Source organism: Vipera berus (assembly GCF_964194415.1).
Source record: "Vipera berus genome assembly, chromosome: 3".
Taxonomy (NCBI): domain Eukaryota; kingdom Metazoa; phylum Chordata; class Lepidosauria; order Squamata; family Viperidae; genus Vipera; species Vipera berus.
In genome coordinates this window covers 123813911-123831771 of record NC_138204.1, presented here as the reverse complement: position 1 = coordinate 123831771, position 17861 = coordinate 123813911, and the positions used below count along the sequence as shown (strand labels likewise).

Sequence of the window (17861 nt, the reverse complement as noted above, 5' to 3'; positions counted from 1 at the left end):
AGCCAGAACATGCAAAGATGGAAGTCAGGAAAGCAAAGGCTCAGAATGAACAAAGACTTGCAACAGAAATCAAGGACAGTAAAAAAGGTTTCTTCCAACATATTAACAACAAGAAAAAAGTCAAGGAAACTGTAGGCCCACTAAAGAGAGAAGATGGCAAGGAAATTACAGGCAACAGGGAGAAAGCTGAGCTGCTTAATTCATACTTTGCATCAGTCTTCACACAAAAAGAAACTATAGCCCAACATACCAAAAAAATCACTGCAAAAGACATACTAGAAACAAAAATTAAAATAAGCAAGAAAATGGTAAGAGAACACCTATCCAACCTTGACAAATATAAATCACCAGGGCCCAACAGATTACATCCCAGAATTCTGAAAGAGCTGGCAGATGTTATCTCAGAACCGTTGCACCATATCTTTCATAAATCCTGGAGCACCAGGGAAGTACCTGAGGATTGGAAAAGAACTGATGTGGTCCCCATCTTCAAGAAAGGGGGGAAAAACAGACCCAGGAAACTACAGACCAATCAGTTTAACACCAAAACCTGCGAAGATCCTAGAAAACATAATAAAAAAACAGATCTGCGAACAACTAGAAGCAAACAAAGTCATAACTAGTAGCCAGCATAGGTTTGTTAAAAACAGATCATGCCAAACCAATCTTATCTCATTCTTTGATAAAGTGATTAAACTAGACGACCAGCAAAATGCAGTGGATGTAGTATACTTAGATTTCAGTAAGGCATTTGACAAAGTAGACCACATCCTACTCCTTGGTAAGCTAGGGAAAGGTGGAATAGACGACATCTCCACCAGATGGATCTGTAGCTGGCTATCAAACTGTACTCAATGAGTAGTCCTCAATGGCACTATATTCACATGGAGAGAAGTAAGCAGTGGGGTACCACAAGGTTTCGTCTTAGGCCCAGTACTTTTCAATATCTTCATAAATGACTTAGATCAGGGAATTAAAGGGGAACTCATCAAATTTGCAGATGACACCAAACTGACTGGAGTAGCCAACACCACAGAAGACAAACTCAGGATCCAAAAAGATCTTGACAATCTTGAACAATGGGCCCTATCCAACAAAATGAGTTTCAATGTGGAGAAAAGCAGAGTTTTATATTTAGGCAAGAAAAATGAAAGATACAACTACAGATTGGGTGAGATCTGGCTTAAAACAGTAACTGTGAGAGGGAACTTGGAATCCTAGTGGATGATCACTTGACCATGAGCCAGCAGTGTGCAGCAGCAGCCAAAAAAGCTAATACAATCCTGGGTTGTATAAACAGAGGCACAGACTAATACGAAGTATTAGTACTGCTTTATAAAACCCTAGTAAGACCCCACCTGGAATACTGCAGACAATTTTGGTCACCATATCACAAAAAAGATGTTGAGAGTTTGGAAAAAAATTCAGAGAAGAGCAACTAACATGATGAAAGGCCTGGAGATTAAAACATACAAGGAACAGTTGCAGGACTTGGGTTTGACTTGTCTAAAGAAAAGAAGAAATAGGGGAGACATGATAGCAGTATTGCAGCATCTGAGGGGCTGCCACAAGGCAGAGGGGGCCAGGTTGTTCACCAAAGCACCAGAGGGAAGGACGAAAAACAATGGTTGGAAACTGATCAAAGAGAGAAGCAACCTGGTATTAAGGAGAAAGTTCCTGACAGTGAGGACAATCAACCAGTGGAACAGCTTATCCCCCAGAAATCATGGGCACTCCATCACTGGAGATTTTTAAGAAGAGACTAGACGTTCACCTGTCTGACATGATATAGGTTCTCCTGCTTGAGCAGGGGATTGGAGCTGAAGACCTTCAAGGTCCCTTCCAGCTCTATTCTATTCTTCTTCTGCTATAGTTGTCAGCTGCCTAGAGTAGCCCCATGGCAAGATAGGCAGCAAATAAATGTAATAATGAACTTATCAGTTATTGTTTTAGTACATATTAAAAGCATATATTAAATTAAAACCATAATGAGTGCATATACTGTGATTCTACTTCATGTTTACAGGAAAATATATGCTAGGATCTAAGATAAGATGTGTGTGTGCATGTGTGTACACATCAAATAGGACAAAAGTTCGTAAAGTGCATTCATTTAAAATCTTAAGGAACCAATTAAACTGGTAAAGTGTTTTATAATACCAAACAAATAGCTATATTTTTAGCCCAGAAACTCAACATTATAGATTTCCTTGCACTTTTTCCTCTTATTTCTTTGCAATTCTGTTGTGAAGGATTCTCAATTCTTTCAGAAAAGATTTGCAAAATGCAGAGTTAATATGTGAGTGCAAACAGTCAGATAAATGATCCACCAACAATGGTAACCCTGCTTCTTAATGAAGATCATTGGATACAATCCAATTTAAGAATTTAGAGATCGCTTATTTAATAGACAATATATTATCTATAAAATCCTTCCCTCTGGACCAACTCGTTTTGTACAAAGAGTTGTTAAATGGACTGCATCATTGTTTTACTCATTACTTTGAGCTGTGGACATTAGAGGCAAAGTCAGGAAATGGAATTAAGCTTCTATTCTTTCAAGGCTTTTTCATTATCTGGAAAGATTAACTGCTAACATTAAAGTGTTTAGGCAAAAAGCGTTTTTCCCCCTAATCGATTATTAACTTTTCTCAGACTGAAGGGATCCAGAGAGAGTGTATGACTTCTAATCTCGCTAATCTGACTCTGGGTTGAACCCATGGTTGCAACAAATAGAGGATATGATGGAATCAAAGCACCAAAGTATGTATATAAGTTTCGGCTTTGTAGAAACTGAGCCATCATTAAGTTATTTTCCATTCATTACCTTATCTATATTTATTTTAAAAATAATCACTTACAGTGTTTTGTCTGTCCTGCATTCTTATTTCATAGGCTGTGTGTCTAATTGGCTGATTGCTTGACCTGTTTCCTCTTCCCAATGGTTGTGGGGCGAATTGTCCACCAAGCATAGTATGTTGTTCCCTCTGAAATGAGCAGACATATAAACATAAACGTTGAACATCAGCTATGAGAGCAAACACTACATGAATAGCTATGTTTATATTACACCGGATATTAATTTCCAAATGAACATGCAATACTTAAAACATCCAGACTATCATATTCTATTTGGCTCATTAATAGAGTAACCACAAGCCTACGGCATTGACTGATATAGAAGTGCACCTCTGCCAATAGAGGGTGTTTGGCTAGAGTTCAGAAAAATATGTTGATGAAATAATCTATCTTAACTGATTATAAAATTACAACTTAAAATCTATTAAGGAAAATTGATTAGCATTAGTTCAGTTTAAACCTATGGTCAAAATATAATTATTTATTAAAATATTTTTATTTCAGATACTTATAGAACACATGTCAATTAATATGCTCAAGTAGTTAACATATAGCAATAAAATAAAAAATAATTACTATGATCATAAGCATATTAAGAACACTTAGAATAACATCCTCGTGCACAGAAAACTTCAGATGGTTATCAGAACAACAGTGAAATTATATTATATTACAATTAGCTTGGCAGTTCCAAATTTATTTAAGAAACACAAATAAAATTTTATTTAATTAACAGCATCAGTCAAAGCATTTTCTGTATATAAAAAAGGTACCGTATATACCTGAGTATAAGCCGAATTTTTCAGCCCACTTTTTGGGCTGAAAAATTCCACTTCGGCTTATACTCCAGTCAACAAAAAAACTTACCGAGGACTTGTGCGCGGCCGAGGCTTTGATGCTTCCGGGATCGCGCGCACCTCTCCCAAGCCACCGCCGTCCAGAGACCTGCCGAAGTTTGGGGAGGTTTGGGGAGGTGCGCGCGCACCTCCCCAAACCTCCCCAAACGTCGGCAGGTCTCCGGACCTCCGCGCCCTGCCTGCCTGCTTCTTTCCGCAGCGGAAAGAAGCAGGCAGGCAGGGCGCGGAGGAACGGAGACCTGCCGACGTTTGGGGAGGTTTGGGCGCCTCCCCAAACGTTGCCGGGTCTCCGTTCCTCCGCGCCCTGCCTGCCTGCTTCTTTCCGCAGCGGAAAGAAGCAGGCAGGCAGGGCGCGGAGGAATGGAGACCTGCCGACGTTTGGGGAGGTTTGGGCGCCTCCCCAAACGTCGCCGGGTCTCCGTTCCTCTGCGCCCTGCCTGCCTGCTTCTTTCCACAGCGGAAAGAAGCAGGCAGGCAGGGCGCGGAGGAACGGAGACCTGCCGACGTTTGGGGAGGTTTGGGCACCTCCCCAAACGTCGCCGGGTCTCCGTTCCTCTGCACCCTGCCTGCCTGCTTCTTTCCACAGCGGAAAGAAGCAGGCAGGCAGGGCGCGGAGGAACGGAGACCTGCCGACGTTTGGGGAGGTTTGGGCGCCTCCCCAAACGTCGCCGGGTCTCCGTTCCTCCGTGCCCTGCCTGCTTCTTTCCGCTGCGGAAAGAAGCAGGCAGGCAGGGCGCGGAGGAACGGAGACCCGGCGACGTTTGAGGAGGTTTGGGGAGGCGCCCAAACCTCCCCAAACGTCGCCGGGTCTCCGTTCCTCCGCGCCCTGCCTGCCTGCTTCTTTCCGCAGCGGAAAGAAGCAGGCAGGCAGGGCGCGGAGGAACGGAGACCCGGCGACGTTTGGGGAGGCGCCCAAACCTCCCCAAACGTCGGCAGGTCTCCGTTCCTCCGCGCCCTGCCTGCCTGCTTCTTTCCGCTGTGGAAAGAAGCAGGCAGGCAGGGCGCAGAGGAACGGAGACCCGGCGACGTTTGGGGAGGTTTGGGGAGGTGCGTGCGCACCTCCCCAAACCTCCCCAAACTTCGGCAGGTCTCCGGACGGCGGCGGCTTGGGAGAGGTGCGCGCGATCCTGGAAGCACCGAAGCAAGTCCTCGGTAAGCTCCGGGCGGTCACTTGCTTCGCGTCTCCTGAGGGAAGGGGGGGCGACTGGAGCGGGCGTGTTTCCTCGCCTGCTGGGCGCCGCGATTTGCCCGGGGAACGCGCGGGCCCCGAATGGCAGCGTGGAGCGAGGAAGCGGACAGCCAGGGCTTCCCCGAGAGCCGCGGCCACACAGGGTATTCCTGTGTATTCAGGCTTGCAAAATGGCGGATCGAGCCTCTGCTGGCGGCAGAGGCTTGCAGAACGGCGGATCGGCTTATACTCGAGTCAACAACTTTTTCCAGTTTTGGGGGGTGAAATTGGTGGTCTCGGCTTATACTCGAGTCGGCTTATACTCAAGTATATACGGTAATTTGTATACACATATGGTTCACCTTGAAGAATTATTAGTGCCATTGATGACTATGGTAGCTGGAGTTGATAACAGGGCACCAGCTGAAGAAGGACGATTCAATTATTATGAGACATTTTGCATCAATCATAAAAGCTAACTCCTGAATTAAACTGCCCTTTACTCATTGGAACATTGTATTTTGTTTTTGTGCCTCAGATTTAAATTAGGATCTAAGGACCATATAGTGAATGTTATCCAAATAATATTTTAGATTAACAATGCAAAGCTTATAGTTAAAGTTAAAAGACTATATTTCTTAGCAAGTAGATCCTTGAATCTATGTATGTATGCTCTTTGGAGTCTGAATTTATTCTCTGTGACTGAGATTCAAAGAACTGTTCAGCCAATATGCACGTGCACCTAGTAGTTTGCAGTCCAGATCTGAGAATTAGGATTCAATAAAAAGGGGTAACATTTCATGGGATGAAGATAAACACTGGGGTATTTGCAACAGCTCTTTGCATTTCAGCCTTGAAAAACTGCTACATTCCATTTTTATTCCTAACTTTAAGACATTTCCTCTCTACACAAAGGTAGCTGCTACTAAATAGTTCAATTGTTTTACATAAGACATTATAAATGAATAGGAATTGATTTATATTCACCTTCATTCTTTTTCTTTTTTCTTTTTGTCTTCTTTTGAAATTTTCCTGTGTGCCCCATTAAATAAATGGAAAGTGTACATTAGCCTTTACTAGGAAATTAAAATATTCAAATAGATATAGTTCATTTTTGCTAAACAACCATTTTGCAAAAGATTCCTTTTCCTGCTTCAAAGTATGTTGCTCTTCTAAACTAATCTGGAATCCTATTAAACTACGGAATCCTATTAAAGTACATATACATAAACTATCAATTACCTAATTCACAGATTTTACAAAGTGGGTCATATTTAGATCTAACTTCACTGGATGCAGTTAACAAACTATGTATATAAGTTTAGTATGTTATATCAACCAGTGGTTTTCGTATAACCCACACAGAAAAACAAGAAAAAGTAGCAAAAATTGGTCATAAAGGAAGCTCTTTGCACACAAATACACACAAATATACTTTTTAATAAGTATATAACTATACTTATTATATAGTATAAATACTAATTTTAGATATACTTTTTCCTAACTAACCAACATTGCTTTCTGAATGTTTCTCCTCAAAACCCTCAATTCATGTTAATCAAATCTAACAAAAAACAAAATGTTGAGTCCAATACAAATTTATTAACAGGCAAACTCATTTTCATTTGATTTATAGGAAATTCTTGATTTACAACCACAACTGAGATCAGGATTTCCATTGTAAGGGATGGTTGTAAGTTAAGTCCTTCCTGATTTTATGACATTTTTGCAGCAGTTCTTAAGTGAATCACTGTGGTTGTTAAGTGAAACCAGCTTCCTCAATGGGTATTTTTTGCTAGAAATCAGAAAAAACTTAGTCTTGTGGCCACAAGACATTGCAACTTGTTGTAAATATGAGCCAACTGACATGTACCCAAACTGCAATCACACGATCATGAGTGTCATAAGTGCAAGTATAGTTGTAAGTCATGTTTTACTAACCAGTTGCAACTTTGAAGCATTGTTAAATGAACAGGCATAAGTCAAGAACTGCTTGTAGTGTAAAATGGAATACCCATATGTATTCATTGTTAAAAGTGTTGTTAAAGAAAAACACACAGAACAGAGTTTCTTAATAGACCTTTCACCTCATCATCTTTCCGCTTCTTAAAAATACTATCTTCAACTTCTCCAACAGCCAACATTATCATCTGTACTCTTTCCAAGTTGACATAACCATTCTCTGTAAGATAACCCTGTAAAGTGCAGAATACAATTGTAAGTAACCTTTCTCCTTCTTATGTTACTACATGAAGTGTTTGGAGGAATCACTTACTCCGGTTTTGTGGACAACATTTTTATATATGTTCACCAGGCGATCAATCGCTCCTTCCCTGCAATACAAGAATAAAATCATTTCACCCATTTTTGGGATGGTCTCGTTGTAAGGGCTATATTCAAGTTGTTATCCTAGTGATGGTATGACATCTACTGGCAGAAGTAATTCTTCCTCCCTCTTCCATGCCACAATCTCTAAATATACACTGGAGGGTTGGGAGATTTGGGGCACATAGAGTGAGGAGAGCAAAGAAAAATTGTACTGCATATGAAGAAGTATGCTTGTACAACACTAAATTTAGCAGAGTTTAAATCAGTATTTAACTATTAATATGTGAAGTTACTATTGCCTGCTATTCTCTACTTCTATAATGTTTACTGAATCTAGAACAGACAGGAGGATAGACAAATATTTAATTTATGCCCGAGGCGCTTTAAATCCCCTGTGTACAAGACAAAAAGGCAACAAGCCTACAAATAACTAAAGACCACGCTTCTAATTTAGGGAAATGAGCCAAGATTCATGAGAGACAGTGAGCACAGTCTCAAAAAAAAGCTTACAGCTATCATGCACCATAATTAAGCAAAGCAAAATAGCAAGGTATTTGAAAGTCATGCTTTTCAAAGCCTTATAAAGTTCACTGGATTTGGAACAGCTTTTATCAGCCGGGTCCAAATGAGTGAACTTGAAACCCAAGGGAGCTTTGGACTTGTGTTTCTCAAACAGCACTCTCCATTACACAACAAGAACTCACAAATCTAAAAAAGCAAGGATCGTTAATAATGCCCAAACTTTGTTTTTTTTTTTAAGTGCAACCATCAATACCTAACAACATTTAAGTGTTTCTAGATATAAAGCTGTTTCTCTTACCTGATCTCTAATGAGGGTAAATGAGGGAGAAAATCATTTCCCACAAAGAAACACATGAAAACCCAGTCATCGATGCTTCTTTCAACATCAAAAGTGAAAGGCAAGCTGGCCATTGTTAGCTCTCTTTCCAAATACTAGAATTTTTTTAAAGAGAGTGAGTGAGAGACACACAAAAATGAAGCATTTTCTCAAGCATTAACAGAAATCAAATGTCAGATGTCTAGTGGGGATACTGTGAGTGTGTGTCTGAGAACATAGGAAATATCTTTTTCCTTTCCACCAAGCGAGCGCAGTCCATCTCTTAATCAGAAGGCTAGAAGCAACAAACAGTCGTTGCTTCCCATCAGCTTAAATCTCTATAGCTCTCCTTCACTGGCAAATACTTATTCCAAATCAATCCCTGATGTTCTGAATTCCTCTCCAATAACCTCGCATATTTACTATGTCCCCATCTTCCAACGCTTTCTTTTAGTAGCCTAGGGCTTGCTTGTCTATTTTTGCATCCATTCTTTCAGGCTTCATTGGCACTAAAACACTGTCCAGCCAGCATCTGTTTTCAACATGTGACCTAAAAAAAAAAGCTGCAAAATGAATCCTAAGCAGCATTTCCATCCTACAGAAAGGTCCATTCTAGACAATTTCTTTTTTTCACTATGGGATGCACCTTTACAGACAAGACTAGACCCGGGAGAGAACATGTTTACCTTTCAAGGTTCAGGTAGTTCACAACTTACGACCATTCATTCAGTGTACATTTGAAGATATGGCGATGTATGAGTGTTCTCCAAATTTATGGCTGGGGTCACCTGGTCAAAACTTTGGTGCTTGGCTGCCCATCCACTCTTACAAATGCTGTGATGCTTCAGTTCCCCATCTCTGCTCTTTTGCCCCCCCCCCACAGCTCCTGTCACCCTAGCTGACCTTCACCATTTCCTTGCTTTCTTCCCAAGGTCATGCACAGCAATTTCCCTCAGGAAAACCAGGGAAGGCGGCCACACGTGGCAAGAGGTTGCCTCTCAAAGGGTCATGGTGGCAGGTCAGCAGTGGAAGAAGAAAGGCAAAGGCCAGCTGAGGAAGCGCAAGGCTGCAAGAGCCTTGGAGTGCAGGGTAGCAAAGGCTATGGCAGCTAGTTCTGGGCTTGGGTGGCTGGGGCTTCCTGGGGTGATGTGGCTTCTGACTACTTTGGGGGCTTCCCAGGATGCTACAATTTTGCATTGTGTTGCTGGGCCAGCCTGCTATGGCTGAGGCTTCCAGGAGTAGCTGTGGCTTTGCGCTGTCACTCTGGGGCCTTTTTGTGGCTCCAGAGCCACAGTACTCCAAGAAGCCCTTGAGCTACAGTGTGGGAAAGAGCACCAGAGCTACCCAGTTCTGGGGCTGCTGGCCACCCCACAAGACAGGGCGCAGGAAGATCAAAAGAGAGGGGGTGGGGAGATAGGCAAGCATGGGTAGTAGGAGGTAGTCCCTTACTTTTCTGAGGTTCAGGGATGGGAAAGACCAAACCCAGAATAGATTGGATTGGGGTGGTTCCTCAACTGATGACCAGTGGCATGTGCTTAATGATGCCAATGGAGAGCGCCAGTGCTAAGCAATGTGATTACATGACATTGCATTTTAGAACTGCATCACTTAGCAACATAAATTCTGGTCCAAATTGTGGTTGTAAGTTGTAAGTTGAGGACAACCTGTAAAGAGTCAGAATGAGGAAGATGCAGGAGCTAGCAAATGGATGACTTAGGAAGCCAAAGCCAACGCAGAGACAGCAGCAGGCCTGATCTAAGAGATATAAAAGGGCTACTGTGAAAGAGGATTAAAGGTAAATCAACTGTGGCAGAAGTGGATTTATTGGATGAACGGTTGCATGATTTTTTTCCTTAATTTTTTCTAGGTATAAAATAGGTATAATTGAAAATGTTACTGTCACAACCCCAACAGTTTATATACATATGAGCAGTTTATACAGAGATGGTAACATCATCATCATCCTCTCTCTCTCTCTCTCTCTCTCTCTCTCTCTCTCTCTCTCTCTCTCTCTCTCACACACACACACACACACACACACACACACAAGCTTTTTCCCCCTGCTAGCATAATATCTAAAAGAAAGCCAGTTTGCTGTAGTGCTTCAGTTATCAGGCTAGAAATTGTAAGACTACGAGTTCTAGTCCAGCCTTAAACACAGAGCCATCTGGATGACCTTGAGCTTCTGTTTCAGACTTGGAAGGAGGCAATAGCAAACCACATCCAAAATCTTGCCAAGAAAATTGCAGGGACTTGTTCATGCAGTCACCAGAAGTTAAAAACTGACTCAAAGGTGCACACACATACACAAATGGTATCTTAAGTGTGTGGGTTATTATATTGTCTCTTGCTCACTCAGAGGATTGTTTGTAAACTTTATTTAACAACTACATTGTATGAACAAATAATATGAAATACCAGTTGCTTCTGCTTTTTCCTCTTCTTATTCTTACTCTGATCAACTGTCAAACAGCCCCCCCACTTCTCACACATCTCTCAAGTTCTCTCAGCTTCCCACCAACCGTCCTTCCCTTTAGTAGAATTCAAGTAATTGGTCATTTCCTCATGACCGAGGAGCATCTTGCCTTATGGGCACCTTTAGCTGCTTACTGGGGAAAATGCTGACAATGAACAAAAACAAGAAGGCCAAGACATCTGGCTTCTCTTAGCTGACTGTCAGAATTAAATTCTTGGCTACCATGGCAACCCTGTTTGCTGACTGCTGCATAACATCTCTGTGCATGTTTACTTAGAGGTATCTCAGTGTGTGCAATGGATCTCAAAACCCATTGTACAGCCTAGCTGTCTTTGTTCAAAATATATCCTAATATTACTTACTTCTCTCAAAACACATAAGCGAATAAATATGAATTCTTGTTCCATACCAGGAGGACAATCTGCAAACTGATCGTGCTGCAAAGGTGAAAAATGACATACCATTTACACTAAGATTCATTTTGAAATAGTTTGTATTGACAGCATTGCCCTAAAGTAAACCTCATAAAAATTCCTCTAAATTAACTAGCATTTAGGAAATGAGTTTTGGACTCTGGTTTCCATTATAAATTTAAGTGAAATCTTTTTTTTTAATAGTACAAAGTTTATTTTTAAAAAAGTCCACTTCTGTTCCACAACATTTATTCTTAAAGTAAATATATTTAGGAATACAGGTAATCCTCGATTTAAAAGCCCGATTGGGACTAGAATTTCTGTTGCTAAGCAGGATGGTTAAGTGAGGCACGCCAGATATACGACCTTTTTTGTCATGGTTAAGTGAATCACTGCAGTTGTTAAGTGAATTACATGGTTATTAAGTGAATCCAGCTATTATTATTTTACTTGTCAGAAGCCCTCTGGGAAGGTCGCAAATCACAACTACATGACCCTGGGTCACTGCAGCCATCCTAAATACATGCTGGTTGTCAAGTACCCAAATTTTGATTATGTGACTGTTTCAGTGCCACTATAACTTCGAGCTGTCGCTAAAAAAAATGGTTGTAAGTCGAGGACTACCTGTACACAGCTAGTCTTCTAATACTGATCCATCCTTTGTTTATTCTGGTCCTACCATATTTATGACATTTTGCCTTTATGCAAAGGTAGTTCTCCCTCATGATCCACCAATCCAAGATAAACTCTTTAGTAGGTTTACTTCAGAGCAATACTATATTCATACAGAGAATAAATAATGGGTTAGCATTATAGCTTGTTGATAGCAACAATCACAGCTTGTTTTCCCTCACCTTTTCTGCTTATTCACAGGTAGCATCCCAACTATCCCAGTAGTACAAAAAAGCGGGATAACTTTTATTGTATCATCCAGTCTACCTATCTTGGATGGCTTTATAAACAGCATGGAAGCTTTTTGGAATGGTCCACATAGTCATACACTTCCCTTGTTCCTTTCTTAAACATGTCTTATTGGGGGCTTCCCAATTATGTTGCTTTATTTTTGCCTGATATCAGAAATAGCAACTGAAAAACTACTAAATTTAACTGTAGTTATTGCTTCCCAGCTTTATAGTTACCTATTATATTAGAGACTGATTAAAAACAGAATTCTTTAAATTCTAATTATCTAGAGTAGAGTATAAATTCCTTGAACACAGCTGATTTTCTATCACTCGAAACTGGCCTAATGATCAGGTGCTCTGGGAAGTTTTGTTTTTAATTCATAATTTTAACAGCTTGAAAAGGTTTTGACTAGCTCTGTTCTAGTGACTATATGGTAGATAAACAAACTGGGATGCCTAGATCAGTTTAACAGTTCCCTTGTGGCAGATATTTGTCAGCTTAATAAGAAATTTGGGTAAAACAAAAAGAGGATGTCATGGAAGAATGAACAATGAAGTCAAACCATGCGCAGGCAAGGGATTGCCTGTTGTCCATGAGAGTGCTGAGGCACAGGAACAAACTAAAAATTAGCTACCAATGCTGTATTCAGACATAACTGGAAAATACCAACATCTGAATCATTGTAGCAAACTAGGACTCATACTTTATCTTCAAACCTTGGTTTCAAATGGAGCTTTGCTGCCCCCTCAAAAAATCAAATTTATTGCCTGGAGTAGATTTATTTTTCATATTTCTAAACAGAGGGAATTCAGATGTTTAAGCAAAGGATATTAGATTAAATGAATCCCATCATAACTCAAGACAATAAATACTGCTATGTGTGTCTTTCCTTACAAATGATGCCATCCCATGATATATGTAAGATAAAGCAACTATTTATCAAAGGTAAGCTTCGTGGTTAAGCCAGAAACTGTTGTGACTCAGGGCCAGCCGGTGGGCCCGGCTGCCGGCTCGGATGTATCGGATGACTCAGATGAGGGGGAGGAGGAGGGTGTGGAAGACGAACCGGCTGATGATGGCTTGCAGGCTTGGCAGAGCCCTCAGCCGGGGCCCTCTTCTCAGCTGCGTGAGCCCGATAGTGCGGAGGATGATGACCCACAGCTGGCCCTGTTCAAGGACGCCCGACGCAGGAGGCAGTCGAGCAGGAACAAACAAAGAAAGGCTGTGGGACTCCTCGGGAGGAGGCACAGGGAGACCACGCCCTGAACTCTAAATAAAAGGAGTGTTTGGGGAGGGGCTGGTTGCTGAAAGCAACCCTTCCGCTTGAGGATTCAAGTTCTTGTGCTTTTGGTTTCTTGTTCTGTTGTTTGGCTTGTGAATTAAACTTGGCAGACGCTTTGCAGCCTCAGACGCTCTCCAGTCTCTACTGCTTGAACAGGGGTTTGCCTTATTACAAGGCCGGTAGTTGGCTGGTTCAGAACAGAAACTCTATAAAGCACTTCTCAATCTTTCCCTTTGAATAGCATATTAGTATAATGAAAAGGGGGGGACGCGGTGGCTCAGTGGGTTAGGACACTGAGCTTGTCGATCAGAAGATTGGCAGTTTCACGGGTCGAATCCCAAGTGCCGCATAACAGAGTGAGCGCCTGTTACTCGTCCCAGCTTCTGCCAACCTAGCAGTTCGAAAGCACGTAAAAATGCAAGTAGAAAAATAGGGACCACTACGGTGGGAAGGTAACAGCGTTCCGTGCGCCTTTGGCATCTAGTCATGCCGGCCACATAACCACGGAGACGTCCTTGGACAAGCGCTGGCTCTTCGGCTTTGAAACAGAGATGAGCACCGGCCCCTAGTCGGAAACGACTACCTTTACTTATAATGAAAAGAAGTTAAGTAAATTCAACCTACCTCCCCTTGTTTTTCCTTTGGTAGGCCTTGGCAGTCCTTAGTTTCATGTCCAAATTGGTTACAAAGACCACATGGTTTAGGTTTATTAGGCTTAAATTCTTCTCTGATTATAGTAAAATTTGGTTCATGAGTAGCTAATCCAAGCATAATAAGGTCAGCTACAAAAGAAACAGAACAAACCCCAACCATTAATAAGGGCTCAGTTTCGATGAGCCACCAAAGCTCTGAAGCGACTAAGCATAAGATAGGGGCTTGTTGTTACATTCTCTTCTCCCCAACTTTTATGCCCAATTTACCAGAATTACCAATTTATTGTTAGAATTAAATGCACTCAGAATGATATATATATATATATATATAGTAAGTAGAAAATGGAGGGAAGCCATGTACTGAGAGCTACAAGGAAGAAAATGTAATTAGGCGGTTCATCTGAACTGACATGAGTGGTAGTTTAATACTTAACTCAGACACATGAACTTTTATTTAAAATGATAACTAATTAACAAACATTCTCCACATAGTCTTCTTTTATTACTAATAGAGAAAAGCCTAGAGAAGGACTTACCATCGGCACCACATAAACAGTGATGAGTATTTGGGTCATGGTTTGGCTGGGCTAAAACAAAAGGACATTGTGTCATTATAAAATTCTGATATTTCTCAGATGAGATACAACAACAAATTCTTTAGACTTAACTTATATCTAAAAAGATACTATAGTACTCATAAACGCATCTGAAGAAATAAGAATTGAAACAACAAAAATTGCAATCTGGAAAAGCAGTAAACTATTGTCTAGTGAAAGGTTAACTAGAAAGTATTCACTAGAATAATAAGCCCAATGTCTTATTAGCTCCAATTACTGCCACAATGTTATTTACTATTTTGCCATTTAATCAGGTTTATCAGTTGATTATGTGCCAGCAAATTTATGCCAACTCTTCGTTGCCACAGAATTTTTCTCCATGATGCTCTGTTCCTAAGTTGGTCCTTCAGGTCTTCTATGCGTGTAAGTAAAAATATAGGAGTGGTTTACCATTTCCTTCTCCTGCACAGTATGAATTGAGAAAAGAGCCTTGGTGGAGCAGTGGGCTAATGCCTCCTTAAGTAACACCAGCTGCCTGCAATTAGTGCAGGTTCGAGTCCCACCAGGCTCAAGGTTGACTCAGCCTTCCATCCTTCCGAGGTAGGTAAAATGAGGACCCAGATTGTTGGGGGCAATAAGCTGACTTTGTAATAATGCCGCTTGGGGGGGGGGGCGAAAGCCCTAATAAGCAGGCATATACATAGAATGAAGGCTATTGCTAAGCACATTGGTTTGTGCTTAAATTGTAAGCCGCCCTGAGTCTTCGGAGAAGGGCGGGATATAAATGGGATTAAAATAAAATAAAATAAAATAAAATAAATAAAATTGATGCCTTTGCTGTGGTCACTAAAATGATTGTTTTTCTCCAGCAACTTCCTATATCACTGCTGCCCAATATAGATGTGTGCTCGCTTTACCTAGGCAGCTGGGATTCATGTCTTAGGTAACCAAGCTGAAACTAGAGTCATGTGAAAAAGAAAGTACACCCTCTTTGAGATCCGTGGTTTCATATATCAGAATTTGGTAAAAATCATCTGATCCTTAGCAGTTCTTAAAAGTAGGTAAATGCAACCTCAGATGAACAATGCATGACATATTATAGCATGTCATCATTTATTTTACAAAAAGGAAGCCTAAATGGAGAAGCCATGTGTGAAAAACTAAGTATAGCCTTACTGAAGTAAGTGGTCGGATACCACAAGGTACTGTCTTAGGCCCAGTACTCTTCAATATCTTCATAAATGTCTTAGATGAGGGATTAGAAGGGGAACTCATCAAATTTGCAGATGACATTAAACTGGCAGGAATAGCCAAGACCTCAGAAGACAAGCTCAGGATCCAAAAAGATCTTGACAGACTTAAACAGTAGGCCCTATCCAACAAAATGAGTTTCAATGTGGAGAAAAGCAGAGTTTTATATTTAGGCAAGAAAAATGAAAGATACAACTACAGATTGGGTGAGACCTGGCTTAAAAACAGTAACTGTGAGAGGGACCTTGGAGTCCTAGTGGACGATCACATAACCATGAACCAGCAGTGTGCAGCAACAGCCAAAAAAAAAACCCTAATACAATCCTTAACTGTATAAACAGAGGCATAGAATCAAAATCACATGAAGTATTAGTACCACTTTATAAAACCTATTACAAAAAAGATGTTGAGACTTTGGAAAAAGTACTAAGAAGAGTAACTAAGATGATTAAAGGCCTAAAGACTAAAACATATGAAGAACAGTTGCAGGAACTGGGTATGGCTAGAGAAAAGAAGGACTAGGGGTGATATGGTAGCAGTATTCCAGTATTTGGGGGGCTGCCACAAAGAAGATGGGGTAAACTTATTTTCCAAAGTACTAGAAGGCAAGACAAGAAAAAATGGATGGAATCTAATCAAGGAGAGAAGCAACCTGGAATTAACAATGAGAACAATTAACCAGTGGAACACTTGCCTTCAGATGTTGTGAGTGCTTTATCACTGGAGGTTTTTAAGAGACTGGACAGCCAATTGTCTGAAAGGGTATAGGTATAGGACTAGAAGACCTTTAAGATCCCTTCCAGTTCTATTCTCATTGATACTTCTTTAGGTATGAAGAGCTAAACAGCTGATGATCAAGTGCCTTTGATCAATTGATCATCAGCTAAGTGTGACAACCTCTATAAAAGGTGAGGTTTTAGGAGTTTGCTGATCTCCAGCATTGAGGTGTATGTTAACACAATGCCAAATGGGAAAGATATTAGTAATGATCTTAAGAGATGCTACCCATCAATTTGGGAAGGGTTATAAGGTCATTTCCAAACAACTGAAAGTCCATCCTTCTACAGTGAGGAAGATTATTCACAAGTGGAAAACATTCAAGGCAGTTGCTAATCTTCCCAGGAGTGGACATCTTAGCAAAGGGTCAGACCATGCAATGCTCAGAGGAATTGCAAAAAAATCCAAGAGCTATATCTCAGATTCTATAGATGTCAATTAGCATGTTAAATGTTGAAGATCATGATGGTACAATTAGAAAAAGACTGAACAAGTGTGGTTTACTTGGAAAGGTTCCCAGGAGGAAGCCTCTTCTCTCTAAAAAAGAACATGGCAGCATGGATTAGGTTTGCAAAGTTGCATCTGAATAAATCACAAGACTTCTGGAACACTGTTCTTTAGACAGATAAGACTAAAGTGGAGAGGCTTGGTTATAATGGACAGTGCCACATTTGGCAAAAAACAAACACAGCATATCAGCACAAACCTCTCATACCAACTGTCAAGCATGGTGGTGGTTGGGTAATGATTTGGGCTTGTTTTGCAGCCACAAGACCTGGGCAACATGTAGTCGTTGAGTCCACCATGCACTCCTCTGAATACCAAAGTATTCTTGAGTCAAATGTGAGGTGATCTGCCTAACAACTAAAGCTTGGCCGACACTGGGTCATGCAATAGGACAGGGGTGTCAAACTGCCGGCCCACGGGCCGGATCCGTCACAATGAAACCGTGCCCACCCCATGGCTGGCAATGGGGAAAAAGCTCTGTGACGCTGCGGGTTTGACATGTCTGCAATAGGATGATGATTCCAAACACACCAGCAAACCTACAACAGGATTGGCTGAAAAAGAAAAGAATCAAGGTGTTGCAATGGAACATGTTGTTCATCTGTGGTTGCATTTACCTATTTTTAAGAACTGCTAAGGACCAGATGATTTTTTACTACGTCCCGATACATAAAACCATGGAACTCAAAGAGGTTGTATTTTCTTTTTAATATGACTGTATATATATTCTTGGCACAGACTCCCAATGTTCTTCACTACAGGTAGCCCTTGACTTATGACAACTGAGCCCTAAGTTTCTGTTGTTAAGCAAGGCAGTTAAATGAGTTTTGCCCCATTTCGTGACATTTTTGCCACAGTTGTTAAGTGAGTCACTGCAGTTGTTAAGTGAATCATAGTCATTAAGTAAATGGGGCTTCCCCCATTGACTTTGCTTGTCGGAGGGCAGCTGGGAAGGTTGCAAATGGTGATCATATGACCCCCGGACAGTG

At 41.1% G+C, this 17861-nt stretch overlaps 1 protein-coding gene across 2 annotated transcripts in view; it reads right to left on the bottom strand.

The window, feature by feature from the left end:
- Positions 1–17861, bottom strand: part of XRN2 (5'-3' exoribonuclease 2) — a 74926-nt gene that overhangs the window by 43144 nt on the left and 13921 nt on the right. For both annotated transcript variants that reach the window (XM_081323247.1, XM_081323248.1), the window contains exons 8-15: positions 14317–14367; positions 13752–13909; positions 10889–10963; positions 8033–8166; positions 7160–7217; positions 6972–7079; positions 5872–5916; positions 2862–2987 (exon numbers count right to left, since the gene is read on the bottom strand). In XM_081323247.1, the coding sequence (XP_081179373.1) occupies positions 2862–2987; positions 5872–5916; positions 6972–7079; positions 7160–7217; positions 8033–8166; positions 10889–10963; positions 13752–13909; positions 14317–14367 (755 nt within the window). The remainder of the gene's footprint in view (positions 1–2861; positions 2988–5871; positions 5917–6971; positions 7080–7159; positions 7218–8032; positions 8167–10888; positions 10964–13751; positions 13910–14316; positions 14368–17861) is intronic.